General features: G+C 31.9%; 1 protein-coding gene across 1 annotated transcript in view; it reads left to right on the plus strand.

Annotated features, from left to right (window-relative positions):
* LOC107445337 (sialin-like) overlaps positions 1–18,856 on the plus strand; it is a 27,022-nt gene extending 8,166 nt beyond the window's left edge. The window contains exons 4-12 of the mRNA XM_043050731.2: positions 2,264–2,598; positions 4,660–4,893; positions 6,735–6,915; positions 9,836–9,963; positions 11,233–11,385; positions 13,847–13,979; positions 15,165–15,320; positions 17,592–17,677; positions 18,520–18,856. Coding sequence (XP_042906665.1) covers positions 2,264–2,598; positions 4,660–4,893; positions 6,735–6,915; positions 9,836–9,963; positions 11,233–11,385; positions 13,847–13,979; positions 15,165–15,320; positions 17,592–17,677; positions 18,520–18,738 — 1,625 coding nt within the window. The 3' untranslated portion in view covers positions 18,739–18,856. The remainder of the gene's footprint in view (positions 1–2,263; positions 2,599–4,659; positions 4,894–6,734; positions 6,916–9,835; positions 9,964–11,232; positions 11,386–13,846; positions 13,980–15,164; positions 15,321–17,591; positions 17,678–18,519) is intronic.
* The last annotated feature ends 2,476 nt before the right edge of the window (positions 18,857–21,332 follow it).

A 21,332-nucleotide genomic window follows, 5' to 3' on the forward strand; every position in this document is an offset into this window, starting at 1 on the left:
GCTTCTGGTTGTAATTAAGTTAGTAATTTTAATATTTTCATCAACAATCAAAAATATATACATTTATTTTACAAATTCCATATTATTAGGGTGGCGCCCTTGAGAGAATTAAAAATACAAAATTATCTTCATCAAAGCCGATGCTTTACATCCGGCTTTCAGTGGCAGACTACTATTTCATATTGTTTTACAACACATGGCTTTAGCCCTCTGGTGGGAAAGACTTTAAAACAAAACTTGCAACAGTTACTTTTCTCAACTACTGAAATTTAGAATAGTAAGATTAAGAAAAATATGTGAACTGTTTGCAATTTCAAATTAATATTGAAATGTACAGGATTAGAATTTTCTGCAGTGAAAAGTTTTCGGAACTTCAGTATTCAAAAAAGCATACAAAAACTAGACGTTAAGAACGTATCCAATGAGCAAGCAAAGCGAGCATTGGATTGCGAAGCAATCCGAAATGAACTGTGAAAGCAGTTCCGGGGGTTGGTGAGCGCCAGCGAGCAGGGGACGAAGCCTCCTAGTTTAAACTATTGAACTAAATTCTTGCTTGAAATGATTGTAGGGTATGTTAACAAATGCGTTTGGATTCTTAAAGGCGAATAATTGTGCAATTTCAAGATATTGACTAGATGATGGTTTGTTTACATGAAGTGTATTTCTTGTCGGATTTCATTGGCAAATTCGTCATAGCCCATTCAATACCATGTAAATTTCAATAGTTTTTCCTGATTGATAAAAAATATTGATTGTAATAAATTATTTGCCAAGTAATTTCAATCTTCTTGTCGGATTGATTTGACTATCTACTCATATAAACAGTTATTAAAACGCAAGTATGTTTTTTGTTTCAGTCTCATTAGATTTGCATAAATTTGTCAATTGTATCAAATAATTTTATAATATTCAGCTCAGTTATTTTCAAATTCTTATTTATATTCTGTCTGTATGTTTGATGAACAAAATAATTTTGTTTTAAGAAGTAGTAAATAGTTCGTTCACCAGGAGTTAGCACTTGGCTCCGCCCTCATCACGTGGTATCTGACGATACTATTTTGCTATTTTTGGGAGAAGGATGTGAACAATCCTGAACAAGGTTGCTATTTGGCAATTGTATGACAAAAATATTTATTTCGCAATCTTTATGTGCATTTTTTTAACATAAAATATTTTATAAATTTGATGATATTTCTCTCTTTTGAGTGAATAGTTTCTCATTTTGGAGACATTTTCTGAGAAAACAGCAATTTTTAAGTTTAAAATATATCTAATTAGCTGGAGAATGAAATGTATTGTAGCAGATGATAAAGCAAAGTAAGTGACTGAAAAAGAATTCACTGTTTGCGTTTAGAGCACGTTAAGGGTTGTCTTAGTTTCAAGCACGGATATGTCTCTCGTCTTACTCCCGCGCTGAAATGAACTCTGCGTCTGAGGAGGTGGAGCCAAATGCAAACTCCTGGTGAACGAACTATACATAAGTACCCTAAATTTATAATACCTGCTTTAGAGTGTAACGTAAAAGCAACTTTACTCATTTCTATGTGTATCATATCTAATTCAATAATAATTGTTAGTGTTTTTGAATTGCAAACATGGTGGTGGCGAATACTTTACACAAAGTAGAGTAAGAGAACATTCTAGGTATTTCCCTCCACCAGGGTCTTCGTGGTTTTGGTGAAGTGGAAATATACCACTGTCGTGTAAAATAGCTGGCACAATTTTTGGTTTTCTGCTATATGAAAATTGTTTACAGTGAGGGAATGGTAAAGCTTTCAATCTATGACTATTATTTTTATTATGAAAGCAAATCCTCTAGCAGGTTAATATTTGATTCAGGAAAAATATTTTGAGAGGAATGTAGAATGGTTATAAAATAAATACTAATCATATTGAAGTCTAAGGATGGCTAAATCAAAAGAAATACAACCTAAATAATTTAAAGATTATTTGGGTTTAAGAAAAAAAATTAATAATTTTACTTTGCTGGAAACAATTCTTCTTACATTTATATTCAATATGGGGTTAGGTTTGAAAATCCTTTTTTCAATGTTTTTTTAGAGTTATATGATATTCTAAGACCAATTTTTCATTCAAATGAAAATTTAAGTAATTGTATTCACTGAGTTATTTGGGCCAGAAAAAGACCTCCAGAACCCGGTTTCTTCCTCCATATTAGGCAAATTTAAATGCCTTGTTTTTTTTGTTTTATTTTAACCATAATTTCAAATTTATGTGAATTTTTCAATTGTGCTCTTTTTAGGAAATGTACACATTAGACATATTTTAACTTTTATGGGCTTTCTGGGATTTACTATCTTGAATATGCTGAAAGTGAATATGAGTGTTGCTATAGTATGTATGGTGAATTGGAAGGAATTAAATACAACTGAATTAAATACAACTGAATTAAATACAACTGACACCTACGTAATTGAATACTTGGATTCAACTGGAAACTTGTCACAATACTTGAACTCAACTGAAGACGACAATACAACTGACCCTACAACTGCTACTGCTCCAGCTAAAAACTTTTCCTACGCGGATTGGACTTGCTCATTCGCAGAAAATGTTACTGTAAGATCAGATGACGAGGTATGCTTATTTTAATTTCGTATTCATATTTATTTCTTATGAAATTTTTATATAACTAATAAAATAATATTTAATATAACAAATAGTTAATATAACTACCGTCTATTCCGGCGTATAAGGCGCACTTTTAATACAAAAAATAACATTGGAATTTACGGGTGCGCGGTATACGTCGAATATAAAAAATTATAGACTAAAAAAATTTAAATATAGAAAAATACTTTTATTTTTACACGTTCACGCCGGGAAAAGTAGCATAAAAAAGGGAAAAGTAGTATATAAAATACTGGTAGAAGAACTATTTCAATATTCGATAATATTCGGGAGGAGTTAATCTATTCTCAACAATAGCAATTCACTATAAGGAAGTTTATCACGGCGAAGAAGCAATTCAATATAAAAATTGCATCCGTTAAAAACAATTGGTAGTAATAGATTTTTTATTATTCCCGGAAAAAAACTAAAAAATGAAATTTATTGTTACCAGTTTTACTACGGTGAGCCGCCAAGATGAGACAATCTAGCGTGACCCACCGGTGGGTCACCCCGGCGTGAATGTGTTAAATAAATAACATGTACCTTTATATACTTTATTGATTTTCGTTATTACATGAATAGTTCATTATATTCGTCTTCCATTATTTCTTCAGGCACGTCATCACAATCTGTTTCGTCTTCATCATCTGTGTTACCCTCATCCATAAATAAACTGATCCGTCCAGATTATTTGAAATGCTGCATTTTTTGAATGATTTTCTGACAATCTCAGGTTTAGTTACGATCTTGAAAGACGAGATATTGCACATGTACAATCCAAATTTTCATGTGCGTTATACGAAGAGTATATCTTAAAATTTAAAAAAAAAGCATTAGAAATTACGGTTGCATGTTATACGCCGGGGCGCGTTATGCGCCGGAATATACGGTAATATTTAATATGACTAATATAACTTTTCGTACGTCTAAAACTGTCATGTCAAATGAGAGACAAAGTAGAAGATTTAGAGTAAAAACTTTATTCAATCTTCTGAGACTCAACATCCAATATAGCAAACAACATTTGGTACAATGCCGACTGGCCCCTTGTTGGGGTCAGGGAACTGGTCTTGCATCAGAAAGGTTCTTGGTTTGAATCCCGAGCAAGGCATAGATGTTCTTTTCTTCTCTGTACCATCTGTCCTTACTGTAGGAGCAACGTTGGTCCACCTAATATGGTGCACCTGAAAGAGTGGCCCGCAAATCTCCCCTTCAGATGCCTGTATGACGAAAGGTCCTTCTCCAGGTGGACATTAGAAAGAAAAAAACTTTGATACAATTTAACCCCTAAAGGCCTGGTTTCTTAGGACAGGACGCCGTCAGCTGGAAATCAGCGCTAACCTCTGATTCGTAAATTTGTGAGTTTGATAGTATACGTACGTCATCGAACGGTCATCTTGAACTACAATTGCCGTCCAACTCAACTGCAGTTGTATTGCAGCGTGACGTTAACCACAGAAGCAATGGCGGACAACATCCAACAGGACATTGAAATCAGCCAAGATCTTGATTTTGACATTAAACATAGCTTCTTCGTTAAATATAGCACTCTTCATTTAGCTCAGCTATAATGTGTTTTTTCTTGGACAAAGTCATTATTTGTTCTCTAAAACACTGGTCGACAATAACAAAATCAATACAAATTCAAAATAAATATTTGTTTACGGTATTAACGCATGCGCAATGAGACATAGTGTCTGCGTTGAACCGACTGTTCACGCTGAGCTAACAAAAAAGTATTTTTTTTTGGAGTCAGTTCTACGTCAACTCTCCGCTGACGCCCAGATAAGGCTCTTGTCCTAAGAAACCAGACCTTTAGAAGTATTACTTTATGCTTTTCTCTGATGATATTTCTTCACAGAGCGATTGTTCCAGCAACAATGTCTTGATTGTCTTAGTAAAAATGCCTTTGATTCAATATTTCAATTTAAATATTAGTGACTAATGTTTATAATTTTAACAATATTCGAATACTAATGGGGTTCTAATATATCTAATTGTTACTATGATTCTAATTTCTTTAAGGATGGACCTTATGCTATAACCACAGAAATGCAAGGTCATATTCTGGCCGGTTACTTCTACGGATTGCTAGTTACCCAATATGCGGGGGTCTTGATCGCTGAGAAATTGAGTAGTAAATATCTTCTTCTGTGTGGTATACTCATTTCTTCACTGTGTACAGTTGCTACTCCATTTATTGCTGATTCTATTGGGTTTTATTTAATTATTATACAAATCATCAAAGGAATTGGTATGGTAAGTATTTAGTTTGACCATCTGTTGTTGTATTATTCTGCTAAAATAATAATGTTCTACTGCAAAATTTACTTTGTAAAAGTTTATATTTACTGTATCATAAATATTGGGGGCTAACAGCTCAACTTGAATGAGAAGAATGTCACTCTTAACCATGTCAAAGTATATTTTCAATGTAATTACAAAACATTAATTATATGAAGTGCATATTTCTGTTGTTAAATATTAAGGTTATTAGAAATACATTTCTACAATATTTTCTTTTAGTATTTGTTTATATATTCGCAATTCGTTTAAAAAATATTGTCACTCAGTTTACTTGTCACTATTGACGATTACAGTAAGCATCATTAGGCTGACCACTCCAAAGATACATACTGTATAGAAAAGTTAGAAACACATCGTAGGACTCCTAAAATTTGTATGCTGAAGTTGTCACTATTATCCCCTTTCTATATATTCTTTTAATTAATCGATAAGTCTATATTTTATAAATGGTAATCCTTTTCGTAGCTAATAATTAAACTAAAATTTTACGTGTAAAATATTATTTTTCAAGATTTTGTCACATGTTGTTTTTACTGCCTCCTTTAAAATGCGTTAAGAATAATATTCATGCCTTCATTGATATGGAAAATTCATTGATTCAAATACATGCCACGTGTTACCAAAATATATTTAATGATAGTTGATGGTGTGTAGATTAGTTTCATTAATATTGCCGATTTCAAAAGAACTACTTTATAAATTTTTATTAATATTGCCGATTTCAAAAGAAGTACTTCATAAATTTTTATCAATATTGCCGATTTCAAAAGAAGTAGGGGAGAGTCGGGTAGCCCCACCCAGCGGGTACCCCCGAACACAGTCAATTTCATATGCATAGAATATTTTTTCAAGTCAATTGGCCATCCGACTTTAATTGTTATATTAAAAAAAGATTATTTTCAAAGTTTCATGTATTTATGCCGCTGTTAACATGGTAAACAATAGTTTTGAAAATATGTTGAATACAGTAGTCATGAAGTTAAAAAAAATTGGTTGAATGTTTCGATTAAACTTCATTTTAATACTAAGGAAATAGTTTTTTCTATACATACAGCATTAAAATATGCAGTCTTAAGTTTAATTTGCACGAAGAAAGAAGTTTATTTTTGAAAAATTGTTCGAGTAACTACAAATTTACAAAAAAAATTGGATTTCGTGTAGCCCCGCTCACTTGAATGTCGGGTATCAGCGCCCAATTTTATTTCGTCGATAAATGTACGGTTGCAAAGATTATTATTTTATTGCTTCAAATTTGAATGTTATATGCATTTTTAACAACATATATAGTTGTTATTAAATGATAGAATTCACTAAAAGTATATAAATATGTAATAAATAAAATAATTTTGTGATAAACAAATTGCATAGTTNAGAGCTGAAAAACATTTTTTTTAAACTTCTATTTTTTTAAGTTAAACTATTCTTTTTTCGGTTTATTCTCTTTGCATTATTTAATTAGATGGTAAAACAATAGAAACATACAAAAATATTGATTATTACTCAATATTATACAGAAATATAAGCAATACTCCTTAAGTGAGCGGGGGCTACCCGACTCTCCCCTACTTCATAAATTTTTATTAATATTGCCGATTTCAAAAGAAGTACTTCATAAATATTATTCTCTATTCTTGAATGCCACACTTCCTGAATAATTACCGGTATATTATTTGCATTTAAGCACTTAACATTTGCAGTGGTGATGATAATTCTGGTTAATTCAGTAATCTGTACTCGTAATTAAGTATTGTAGATGTAACTCTTTTTGAAGCAGTGTCTGTAATTGCTTATAGGGAGTCATCATTCCAGCTTTGAGTGTATTGATGGGAAAGTGGATACCGTTAAGTGAGAGATTTTACGCAATGTGTCTCGTAGGCAGCGGAATTCCGTTTGGAGGATTCTTAGGAACTTATCTATCTGGAGTTATTTGCAATGCTAAGAACTACGGCTGGCCCTACATATTCTACATCTTTTGTAAGTGAAATATTTTTTAAAAGAAAAAATAATTCCTGATGTAATATATAGTTTCAAAAATTAACTGGAAATGCAAAACCAGTACACATCAAATAATTTAAGAATTATTTACATAAAGAGTGGAAACTTTTCATATGAAACCACTGTTAAAGACCTGGTTTCTTAAGGTCTGGTTTCTTAGAACAAGCGCCTTATCTGAGCGTCAGCGGGACGTCAACGTCCCACTGACGCCAGCAAAATACTGGTTTGTTAGCTCAGGAAACGTCGGCGTCAGCTTGAAACGAACGCTTGCCTCTGATTGGTTAATTTATGAGTTTGACAGCATACGTCATCGAACGCTCAGCTTGAACGACAACTGCCGTCCAAATCAACTGCAGTTGGATTACAACGTTACGTTAACAACAGAAGCAATGGCGGACAACAGCCAACAACAGAGCATTGAAATCAGCCGAGATTTTAATTTTAGCATTAAACATAGCTTCTCTTTCCTCGTCTTCTTCATTTAGCTAAGCTATAATGTGTTTTTTTCTTGGACAAAGTCATTATTTGTTTTTTAAAGCATTGGTCGACAATCACAAAATCAATACAAATTCAAAATAAATATTTGTTTACGTTATTAACGCATGCGCAATGCAAGATAATGTCCGTGTTGGACCGACTGCTCTCGCTGAGTTAACAAAAGGTATTTTTATGGCGTCAAAATTATATCAACTTAACACTGACGCCCAGTTAAGACGGTTCTTCTAAGAAACCAGGCCTTGAGCTAACAAACCAGTATTTTGTTGGCGTCAGGGTAACGTCAACTTAACGCTGACGCCTAGATAAGGCGCTTGTCCTAAAAAAACCAGGCCTTAAGTGAAAAGCATGCTGCTATTTTTAAACGATAAGAAATGCTGAACTCCGACCCACCCCAGGGGGATATACAGTGATAAAGGTTAAATTATCACATTAAAAAATTTCTCTAAGAACTAAAATTACAGTAAAACTTTGCCAAATAACAGTGGTGGTAATCAGTTAAAAGTGGATTAACTATAACACTTGACAATTAAAAACATGTGTTAAAGGCAATGAAACCCAATAGCGCCGGTGTAAATGTCGAGAATTAAATGATTATAATAATAAGGAAACAAGAGATAAAAAAAATCTCAAAACTAAAATCAATGAAAGCTAAAAGTCCTAAATGTAAATATCTAAAAGTAAAAGTCTGACTAGAAAGTCTAAAATCAAAAGTAGATAAAATTTCAAAATGTAAGGCTAAAAGTTGATTAGTATAAATTAACGATGACATGTTCTATAGTTGGTTCATGACTGGGGTCAGTTGATCTGGAGCTAAAATGTCCTCGAGGGCGTGTTTAATAATTTGAATCACAATTTTCCTGCAGGTTAATATAGCAAATAATTGGTGTTCCTCTTCGCAGTTATTCATGTGGGTTCCACGAAGTGTCCGGAATCTTGGACGGCGCTTAATTAGATGTTTAATGTCCTGTCTCACACCTCAGTAATGTTTATAGGTGAATTAGGGGGGCGATAATCGATAAAAAAACGTCAAAAGAAAGAAATAATATGCCACTTTGTTTTACAGTTATTATTTTGTAACAGCTATTCTCGACTGTTAGGCATCATTTTGTTTATAAATTTAAACTAATTGACTAACTAATTGACCTGCTAAACTAATTGGTCAAAAAAATTACAAAACGCAAATTAAAATTTATGTCATTTACAATGACTACATTTCATTTCTAACTACTATAGTTTCAGAGCGTAATAAAATTACATCTTTAGTAAATTCGTAGGTATCTATCTTCTCTATCAAATCCCCATTGATAATAACCTTTACCTGATTCTTGCTTTCCAGCTGCATGTATGTTTGTTTTTTTGTTTGAAATATCTTTTATGTTTACTTTATAAGCATAGTTTACTTTATTTATTTGATTTACAACTTCCTTTCATTTTTTATTATTCTTATAATACATTTATTTATAAAAAGTATGCCAAAAATATGTATATGTCAAAAAGTATGATAAAAAGTAGTCTTTCCTCGAGTTACGTAGCAATGGGTAAAAATAACACAAACATATCTACGAGTGTCACTTTTGTTTCTTTATTATTTTCATCGCGATTTATTTTGAATGTATTTTAGTTTTCTCTTTTTCCTTTATTTAGCTTTATTTTAATATTTTTCTATATTTATCCAGCACTCTTTAGAAAATAAAGAAACAAGGAACTATGCAAACTAAAATTTATTCTGCTTATAATGGCTACATATATAACATATTGTAAAACGGGTAAAAATCGAACAGTAGAAAAAAAAGCAACAAAATAAGTATAAATGAAATTGAATGAAAATTGAGAACAAATCATCTTAAATGCAAATGAAAAAAGAAAGTTATTCATTAATTATTGGAGGGAAATGAGATATTTCATATATAATAAATGCAGAAATGCATTCATATGTAATAAATTCAAAATTGAACATGAGATGTAATTGTGAAACCTACTGATATATCCATTCTTAATGAAAGCTTTATTTTTTTAAATTTTTAAATGAGACATAGGAAGCTTCTTTTTAATAAATTGTTTATACAATAATTACTAAAAGTGCATTGCTGAAAGTGCATTGCTAACAGTTTTGGAATTGAGAGAATTTTTTAATCTTAAGGGTTAAAAAAGAAAGGGTTAAAAAATTTTAAATAAAGATATGTCTTAGAAACACACATTTCAACACCTTATGTGACATTCACTTTTGTATTTTATGGATTATTTATTCTATTCATTGTGCTTAGTGCGTAGCTTAGTCCATTGTATTTTTAAGCCAAATCATCACCTTCTCTTAAACTTTTATAAGAAATAATTAAAGAATATTTACATAAATTGTAATTCAAAAACTGACTTTATGTTCGATTATTTTATCCTTTTACAGCTGGAGTAGGATTTGTTTGGTCTTTAATCTGGCTTATTATGATTTTTGAATCACCTTTGACTCATCCGTACATCACTCATCACGAAATGATTAGAATTTTGGAAAACCAAGCTATTCTTCCACTGTCGGTAAATATAATTCTAGTAATTATAATAATAGTTTAGTGGTAGGACCTATCACTTTAGCTATGAAAAAGCACTTCGCTGAAACTTTGGATTCAACTACGTATAAATAATTATGTTATTAATATATTATGGTAGACAAAACTTACTTGTTTCTTCAACATAAATAATAATGTATGTGCCATACATGTGCCATCAGTCTTTTTTTCTTTTCTTTTGATAAAATAGAATATTGCTTTTTCAAAAGAAGACTACCTTTCAGGTCGTGATTCACTTAGAATTTTATAAATTGACTTTTTTTTAAATCTTAAAAGCTGTGATAAAGTTAATTAGTGATTTTTCAACTGTTGCGATAACCGTTATATTTGTGATTATCTACCTTTAAAAATTTAAGTACTCATAAGGATTCATTGAATAGAAAAATCTTTAGGGGAACCGGAAAGTAATGTCGTTTTGGCATATTAAATATTCGTTAGTCTTAAAAACCAATTCAATTTTTTCGATTCATTTTTGATCCGGCATTGATAGGTTGTTGGAAGCGAGGGTGAATACATAATTGATTTAAAATAAAATAATTATAACACATATCAAATACGCATAAAGGACATTACTTTCTGGTCCCCCTAATACATCCATGGATGCCTATTGTGAAAAAAGGTGAGGAACTAGGAGGGAAAATTTTAAATTATTCTCTTCAAGTACTATTTTTTGGTGAAATATTTTTTCTAGCTTATGACGTCCAATCTCTAACTCCAGCTAAACATACGAAATACCTATGTCCAGTGTTCTTAAAAGTACCTAGCATAAATGGGTTGACAATAACTAACTTAACAAACACTGATTCCTAAATCAGTGTAAGGGAGCGAATGGGTTTAGAAAATCAATTTCCCGTTTGTGTTTGAAATTTCAGTGAAGATTGGCTTTAACTATTTACAATATCAAAAGAGAAAACTGGAGAATTTTGACTTTGAAGGAATTTTTTTCAATACGATGTTAAAGAAGGTCTTCTCGGATTCAAACCACTCAATGTTGCTCTGCGAACAAGAGGAAAAATAAGTTCCGCCCGGGAAAGATGAAGACTGCACCTAAACATTGAATTGATTGACAAAATTATTCAAAAAACCTCATAGAGTATCCTCATATAAACGCGTGAAAAATCAAATTTTGAATCAAATGTTGTTAAAAATTGTATATTTTTTTCGAAATTCTATTAAATAGTGAATTTATTTTTCAATTTAGAAATATTAAATACTTATTCGAATTACTTATTTTTAGAGAAAAACTTCTGTACCATATAGTTATATTTTTAAATCAGGACCGGTATGGGCTTACATTGTTGTTGGATTCGTTTCTTTTTGGGTTCTGAGCATTTACACAACTCTCATTCCAATCTTTATGAGTACAATCTTGAAATTTGGAATTGAAATGGTAAGTTATAATTTTTTATTCGTTTTGTCACCTTTTTTTTAAATTTGTATGCTAACTTGCTTGAATGCTGGTTATTTGAACGGAATAAGAAAAAGTCAAAAATAAATTAACGAATCTTAACTCTTTGCACTCTAATGACTTTCAGCTATTAAACAATTGATTGTAGTCACTCAATGTATATAAGACATAACTCGTTCTTTACACATTTATCTATTAACACCTCGAGGCCAGTGGTTACTAATTGGTGGTTAAAATAGTGGTTACTAATTATTACGGTTACTAGCTATTAACATTTTGAGTGATGTTTATTTTCTAGGTGACAGTGGTGACAATATAAAGGGTATGTGGTGGGTGTATAATTGGTCTGGTGCATAAAGAAGTGTACTGCGTTGTGTACACCTCTGACCGTGTGCAAAAGAAAAAATGGACCTCTCTGAATAACTTTTGTTCTAACGATCTCATCATCGTGTTCCAGAATTCAATTTTGAAGGTTTGAGAGGGTGACCTTCAAATATGCTAATAAATTAGTGCAGAAGATATTTTTAAGTTACGAAATCAGACACAAAGGCGCATTTTCTCTGAATAAACCTACCTTTCTTTTGATGCGGATTCGTATTCATAATCCCCAAAATATAGTGGATAGCCGCAATCTGGAAAATTGGGTTACCACAGTTTGGTCAGGAGAACTGTAGAAAAATTTGACCCTTTAATGTTAATTTCACTTTTTGCATATTTCGCCATATCTTGAGAACTTTTTTAAGCGAGTTGAAAAATTTTAACACACAATTATAAAATTTGTTTATTCAAAGATAATTTTATGCAAAAAATAAATTTTTGTAAATATTTATTATTTAATTTAATAATAGTCGAAAACATTTTGAGCAGTAAGGTATACAATTTTTTACATCATTTTAAATAATGTAATTCTAATAAACAAAATACAAAATATGAACGAAATCGATTGAATAGTTTCAGGGAAATAAAATTTTGACGAAGCCGTATTTTTTAATTCCTCTGTATTTTTTTCTTCAAGTACTGTTGATTTTCTTTATTTAGGTTTATAGATACTTTTTCAGAAATTTAATTATAAAGAAACTAATCACGTGTTTCAAATAGTTTTTAACACGTTGCTGCACACTTTTAATTTGACAATCGTCCTCAGAATACTAATTTTGTTTTAAATTCTTTTTGACTGCTATATGAAATTGAGCGTCTGCCGTATATTCGTAGTGAAAATTTTCACGTTTTGTCTCAGCTTTTTTAAGAAAATTTTGGAAAACTGGAATAACAAATAAATGCATTGGTGCACTTCGTACTGGTTATGCTTCCTTTTTTATTAACCAAAATGTGACGAACCAAGCTGTCTGCTGGCCATTTTCGTGAATTTCTTTCCAAATCCAATGATATTCCAGTATTTCTGAGCTAATTAATTTTTAAGATACAATTTCTCCAACGAATCTGATATTGAGGAGTAAGATTCAGCTTTTAAAAAGAAGTAGTTATTAACATATTCGAATTAAAAGGAACAGGACAGTAGTTATTAAAAGAGATTTTTATTAGAGGCTGTAGACATTCTGAGGACGGCTGCAGCCGTTGTTTGTCTACATATAGCCAAAAATCGGACAGCTATAGCCGTCATTTGCGGCATTATGTTACTGATTAAAATTAGAATTAAATTCTTGAAAACATTAAAGTTGTTATAGGATTCCTAAGGATCTTCCAAAATTATTCAGATGGTAGCAAACTACTCAACAATGCCATATGAGATTTTCCTCACTTCGCAACCGCTTTAATTTAGATAATATTCATGTAGCATATAATAGACTTCTATAAATAGAATAAGTTTTCAAATCTTAGTTGTGTTCAAGAATAATTTAATGATCAATTTAACAAGAAATATATTTTATAATATAAATTTTGTAGCAACTTAAAATTTCTTCCATCTTTGGGAGACATGTTGTTACATACCTCTACTAACAAGTCAACTCCACTATTTTGGAGTTACGTTATTGAAATTTAAGTTTGTGACTGCCTATTTTAGTTTTAAATTCATAAACCTTAATTGATTTTTATTAAATTTACAAATAATAATTACTTTTTATTAAATTCACAAACAAGAATTACTTTTCGTTAAGTTCACAAACAATAATTAATTTTTATTAAAATCACAAACAGTAATTAATTTTTATTAAATTCACGAACAATACTTAATTTTAAGTTTATTTTAAATTCAAATCTAGTAATTAATTTTCAAATTCACAAATAATAATTAATTTTTAAATTCGCAAACAATAGTTATTTGGATAACTTAAATTTTTTTCTGTTTTAATAATTTAAATTTCAATGCTCCCACAAATGTTTTAAATGTTCTAAATTTATTGTAAGTATTTTTATAACCACTTCGTAATATTTCAAAATTGGAACAGATTCTAAGACATATTTTTACAATATTTAATTATAGAATGGAGTATGGTCGTCGTTGCCCTACCTCGTGGAAATGGTTGCTTACTTATTTTGTTGTGTCCTCAATGATAGACTGATGAAAGTTGGAAGAGTTCGTACTACTAAAATTCATAAATGGTCAATTTGCATCGGTAAGAAAAAATTAGTTTCTAGTTATTTTCCCCCCAAACAAATAATATATGCAGAATGATGCGGTTGCAAAATCAAGGGAGAGGTAGGGAACTTCATAAAGAATGAGAGTTATAAAACAACTCATGTCCGAAAATGTCCGCTTATGCCACTAGAGGGATCTGTATTGGAACTGACTGAATATGCATGTTTGAAATTGTATTTTTATTTATTTAGACCATTTAATTTTATGCTAATTTCAGTTTTTCTGCTTATTGTTGAAAATTGCATTCAAATAAGTACACAAATAGCAGTATTATAGTGATTTTAATAATTTGGTGTCAGACTTGGCAATCTTAACAAGCTAATCGCCACATCCTCAAAATAGGGTTTGGTTCATTTCCTGATAGGGAAGCTCTCCTATCTCCTAATTATCGATCCTTCTGATTTGTACTTGCTCCATTGATAGTTCGTAACTACTGTACTGGATTATTTTGCATATTTCTACGTTTGGTGAAATACCAGATACCATTTTGATGAAAAAGAAGAAACAGATCAACTGTTTCTGACCTTTAACTCGTTTAAATACACCAAAATTTTGTTGGATATCCGCAGCAGCACTTACGATTCTTGGAACAAAATCCATTTTTGAATCCATAGATGTTGCGAACACAGTGCATTCAAACGAAAAAAATCTATGCCGCTAAAATCAGGAGAGTGTAGTGGCCATGGAGCCGGTTCTCTCTCTGTGGATACCTTTAGCTGCTCGTGCATTTCCCTCAGTTAATGCTTACACCATTTGCACTTCTGCCACTCATTTAATTTGAATAACTTGCACTTCGTTGTTCATAAAATGGCGTTTACTCCTCAACGGGCGATAACAAATCAAATGACTGCGGCCTTGGCCAAAGGATAGGAGCTCTTTGTTTGCCAAGACAGCGACTATGCAATTCTGTTTCCTCCAGTGCTCTAGTGAACAACACCACCTAGCAGCAAACAAATCGTTTCCAACCATCGGTTGCTGTGCAAGTATGAATCACTATGATGTGTCCTACTTCCAATTAATGGTTGTACCAAAAAACTTGGAGAACCCCGTATAAGCAATATGATTATGTTACGTATTGGATATTAACAAATTGAAACTTGTAAAATACTTATTAGTTTTCATTTAATTTTTACTGACATTTAATATTTATGTTTTCTCATAGGTTTGTTTGCATTTGCTGTACACATGCTTGCCATACCTTTCACAGGTTGTTTAAGAGTTCTTACTGTAGTAATGCTTGTGATAGCACTGGGTTACTTTGGACTGATATTTGCATCCACTTCTTACATACCTTTATGTTTATCACCACGTTATTCAGGTTAGTGAAATAGCATATCTTTATTTCATTTGAAATTACATTCAGGTAAGTGATACAGCATCCCTTTTTTAATTTGAAATTACATTCAGGTTCGTGAAACAGCACCCCTTTTATAATTTGAAATTACATTCAGGTTAGTGAAACAGCATCTCCTTTTTCAATTTAAAATTATATTTAGGTTTGTGAAACAACATCTCTTTTTTAATTTGAAATTGCACTTAGTAAAAATTTACACCTGCTTAGAAATATTTGAAATATGATAAATAACTTATGTTTTGTATTTACTTAGAAAGTAATGGCTTTCTGACAAGTATCTGTTGCAAAATACTAGAAAGTAGTTAAACGATTGTGCTGTCAATAGATTTTTAATACATTTCTCCGTTCAAACTGTGTTTTATAAATATGAGGCTTGTTCGGAACATAAGTGCCTTTTTTGAAATATAATATAAAACATGTTTTTAAAATACAACTTAATTTTGCACGAAAAAGCGTTTTGAAAACTATTTTCCGACTTAGTTACTGTCACTGTTCAGACGTTTGTCTTAGCGAAAAACAAAATTTTCTTAACCTCTTCAAAGAACGATGCCGCCAATTAAGAAACTATAATTTAAGCTATGTGTGACGATCTCCTACAAAACAGTTTTTGAAATTTGAGGAAACTCATTACAAAGCATTCTTATTAGGAAATTTATGTTATTTTATGTCGTCCTTGAACAGCCGCCCTAATTTTTGGGTTTACGACTACTAATGTTCAACTCCGTACCCTTGTAATTTTGGACCAATCCAGAAGACAAGGAAACTCCTGGATCAGTACCCCCAGAGGTATTGATATATTATGGGAACATGGAGGACTTTGCGACTCGACAGATCTAACGTGCATCTGTCACCATTTACTACACGGGGCGTCTTCTGTAGGCGGGGATTGAACCAGCGAACTCTTGGACATGGGCCCAGTGCCCTTACAACCAGGCTAATCTTATAAGGAAATGTCAGTTTTCGCAAATTTTCTCCATTACTTTTGCAATTGCAACTAAATTATCACCATTAACATAAAGCTACTCACTCTGTTCTTCGACCGGAACATTGGTGGTGTGTTGTACCCACTTCCTTATCTTTCCATCCCTCGAAACATTTTCACAATTAATTATCAAAAGGTTGACAATAAATTTGAGTTGACTTAGCTTTCTGTGAGCTCAGAAACCGTATTAAAGAACTCACTTCACAGTACAGTTGACGCACACGGCAATTATCTTGAACATTTTGAATGCTCACTAATCTATGTAAACGCAACAGAATCCGTTTGCAGAAGCATCAATGGACAGTCAATTAATCAGAGACATGTGTACACATGCGCGGATTACACAACGCGAATAAGGTGGAGCCTCTTGGCTGTTTCGGTTTGAATATTTACGTTTGCCTCATAACCAAAGTGAAGGAAAGATATTCGAACGGTTCTATTAAGCAACTGGATCACATTTATGAATGTTTGAGAAAGAGAAAAATTTATTCGCTCGCATCTAAACTGTTTTTATTTAATATTCAGAGCAAGGAGGAGGTTTTTTGTGAAAAATACTTACGTTTTGGCTTTCAGCTTGATTAACAGTAAAATTAGCTAAGTCACTAAATGAAAATTTGACTAGTTGTTCATTGCAACACAACCGCTGCGGTGTTAGTAAAACATTCGTTCCTTACTTTCCGGACACGGCTCATATTTGAGTAATATTAAATGAAAACGCTTAACATATTTTATCACTGAATGTATATGTTTAAGACTTCGCTCTTCAGCTGCTAGTAACTGCAACCTCTTAATGCTGTTCCATCAATAATAGTCTTGTGCAAACAACTACTTCAACAATAACAAACAATTTCTAGAACGATTTAAAGTCAGGATTTCTTATTTCACAGAGGATATTTATAATAGGTAGGGCTTTGAATCGTAATGTTTGCTACTTGTTATTCAAAAAGTTACAGTAATCTTTAACAGTTTTTAAATATGAAACATGGAATTTTCATAATCGCGGTAAGTGGGAATAAGATCAATAAACCCAGTTTATTTAACGAAGAATCTAAAATGCGTTTCCTAACGAAAGACGAACGCATTCCAGTCTCTTATGTAGGAAATAAAACTGGATTCACCATGGATTCTTAAGACCATTTACATGTAACCTTTTTATATAATATCGATATTAAAGGGCTACAATTACGAAACAATGTGTACTTAAAATATATGGGTTTTTTTATGCATGAAAATAAACTATTTCCCTCATTTAGGTTCAATTTCTGGAATAATGAACACACTTGGAGCAATAACTGGAATAATTGCACCTACTATGATGGGTTACCTTACTATGAAACACGTAAGAAACATGCCATAATTATAAATATGTTAAGCAAGGATATTTTAGATGCTGTGAGAAAGTGAGAGCAAAATATTTTTTTTAAATATCAGAAGTGTCATAAATCTATAAATCTCATTTATTTAATCTATTTAAAAATAAATGAAAAATATTATTACCTCTAAAGTTTAAACAACGATGAAGAGCCCTTGGTAGCTCAGTGGTTAGAGATAGGTAGGACTAGAATCTCATCCTCGACTCCCTTCCTCCAGCAATTAACTACTAAGTACATGTGATGTATGTGCTCACAAAATTTGTGGAATTGAAAGTCCCGTGTTCGGTCACTGAGAAGTGGAAAACGGAAACTGAGAGTGGAGTAAAACGACCTGGAAAAATTTCTCTTCCCCTTCATATCTATGTCTAAATTGAGGACGTGGCCTCGCGAATGAGTGGTGCCATGGGGTTCTGAGTTAAGACGTACTTTCACACTAGCAGTTCTCTCTTGTCTAAACAAAAGGCTCACCATCTTGACGTAATTCTCAAAAATCCAACAACCGGTGAGTTTGATTTCACAAAGGGCATTAGAAACCATTGACACAACGCTGATGGAGGACACAGAATTATCAGTTTATGCATTGAAAAATTCAAAATTAATTTAAAACATCGATTTAAACAGTCTAATAAAAAGAATGATTTTACAAAATAAAACCAAAACTGCCGTTTTATTATTGATGAAAATAAATGTGATTCAAATAATTTAAAACCCTAAAAATTAGTTTTACGAATTAGAAACTTTCATTTCAAGTAGTAGAAACTGATTCTTTCAGAAATGTTTATTTGGAACTTTTTCTTCTATTTGACAGAGGACTTTGTATGAATGGCAAATCCTGTTTTTTCTGACTGCTGCCTTAGGCTTGTTGGCTCTAATCATCTTTGCAATATTTGGTTCCAGTTCACTACAGGAATGGGATGATCCCGCTTTTCGCGGCGAATCAGATCTTGAAGAAGAATTGGTCGTCGAAGTCGACCAGACACCTGAAGGAAAACTTGAAGTTACATTGCAAGATCCAGAAAAACTTTAAAGTTACAAAAATTTTGGACAAAAGGAATGGACTACGGGCTATCAAAATTGTAGGAACAGAAAGTGTAATGAAAGAACTGAATTATCTTTTTAAGTTGTGTTAAATAAATTATCAAACATCAGAATACTTACTGTACTTTTAGATACCACACGAACTAAATGAAGGTATTAAGACCAGTAGATATTTCCGATCAAATATGTGAAGTTACGGAGTCGGGGTGGACAGCATAAAGATCAATATCATATCTCATAAGGTAGGGTTCACAGAAAAGAATTAGGTCAACATCGCAGCGTATCCCGCACAAAAGTAATTTAGCTAGATTTTCGAATATTTAATGAACTTGCACAACGAAAGCAATAAGCTGAGACGTAGACATCGACTCATCAATGTAACACATTTATGCAACTAAAACGCGCACTTTTGATTCAAATCTCAAGTACCTCTTCGATCCCTTTACGATCGTAAACGGTTTCTGAAATTCAACTGTAACAAGAATTGCCCATCGAAAAAACTTATCTCTTCTGGTAGGTCACATATGCTATCCGGTAGGTCACATATGCACTTTCTCCACCAATGAAAAAATTCGCAGTAGTTATCTCAACAATTGGTTGGGGAAGTTATTTTTTCCCGGGTGTATGCGCATTGCACCAGAACTGACGAAGGCGCGCTTATGAGCAATTACCTCAAATCTTACATACGACGGAGCAAACGCAGAGTTACGTTAAGTGCGAAATCTTCATTATACCTATATTGTAGCTTAAACTGATTAAAGATATGATCAATAGATCCAACAAGCACAAATTCATTTCTCTACTGGCCGCCTCCGGCAACCAGCATTAACCATCAGCATCTAGACCTCGATGAGCACACGCCAGGGACTAATCTATGGTACACGCTTTTCTGGTTAGCAAAACCGGATAGTGCGCCATTGATTATTGTCATCATATCGCCATCATTATGCGTTGTTATCAAATTTTTGGAGATCCTGCTTCCATTGCCCGCTGACTCACAACTAGATATAGAGAGAATGTTTTATTTCTAAAAAAATTTAATGATTGAACGAAACTTGATTTTCAGTGTAATTTTTTTCTTCATATTATTAAGCTGAATGAATTCAAATAATAAATCTTAAAATTTAAAAGGAATTGGATAACTACAAGAGATGTCATCGTGGATATGGTTAGCAATTGGCTGTTGAAATGTGGTATTGATTAAGTTAATAACTGTGCTTTCCATTCAGTTTCGAATAAGCCGATCCCGTCAAATAAGTATTTTGTTACATAAAGTATTTAACAAAGAAAGATTTGGTTGCTATTTTACTTAACACAGAGACAGGTACGAAGCCATGCGGAACATGAACAAACTAATCAGGCAACAGATTTATGAAAAACAGGAAAAAAATTAACTCGTTTACAATAAATTACATAAACAAATAATTAATCTAGGTAAAATAAAAGACGTAGGCAAGAAATGATTATATTTTAACAAATTCGATGTACGATATGGTGTTGCTTTTATTTAATTACACACTCATTGACAATATAACTCATATGGCGATGGTTTTTAGCTCGATCTTAGCCATCAATATGCAGAATATTAACCCATCACCTTGTTTATAAACAACTAGTTCATAATGAAGGTGGTTTTGCATCAGTGGTCTTCTTGAAATAAGAGTATCCCTTTCGTTGAATAGTTTCCGAAAATATATTCACTTTTTATAGTTCTGTTTTTAAGTATAATTATTTCTTAATGTATTCAAATAATTCGTTTCATAAAATACCTAAAAATAAAAATCTAGAATGCAACTATTTTAAATTAAGATTATTGTTCTAGTGTTTTATTTTTCTAGATAAGATAAATGTATAATACTCTCTGACACAGTTAGCCATTGATATTTATTTGCTGGTAAATCATAGTAGTATCCAGTTTACCCACTTTTTTCCCATTATTTTTCGATGCCATCAGCATAAAACTATTGAAGGTCTCAAAGGTATTGCTTTCCTACAAAATAATTTCGTATTCCTAATTTAAAAGTATTTACTAGAAATATTTATTTTTCTTATTCTGCTATATATATTATTAATTTTTTTTATTTTGATTCCTCTCTAAATTAAGAGGCTAAATATAAAATAATTGTTTCTTTATTATAATGTAGCTCTATGATATTGCTCTATTACACTATACTTTAATATAAACTTATTTAAATCGGTGTATAAGATGATTCACCATTTTATAATTCATATTTTTTATACAAATTATATGAATATACTATTATAAGGTTGTAGAAGAGTCCTTAGTGTAGTAATGCATGTGATAGCACTGGGTTACTTTGGACTGATATTTCCATCCACTTCTAACATACCTTTACATTTATCACCACGGTATTCAGGTTAGTGAAACAGCATCTCCTTGCTTCATTTGAAAGTGAAGCAACATCCCTTTTTTAATTTGAAATTATATTCAGGTTAGTGCAACAGCATCTCTTTTTTCAATTTGAAATTATATTCAGGTTATTGAAACAGCATATCCTCTTTAATTTGAAATTGCGCTTAGTAAAAATTTACACAAGCTCAGAAACATTTGATAAGTAACTT

This window comes from Parasteatoda tepidariorum, chromosome 9 (assembly GCF_043381705.1).
Source record: "Parasteatoda tepidariorum isolate YZ-2023 chromosome 9, CAS_Ptep_4.0, whole genome shotgun sequence".
Taxonomy (NCBI): Eukaryota; Metazoa; Arthropoda; class Arachnida; order Araneae; family Theridiidae; genus Parasteatoda; species Parasteatoda tepidariorum.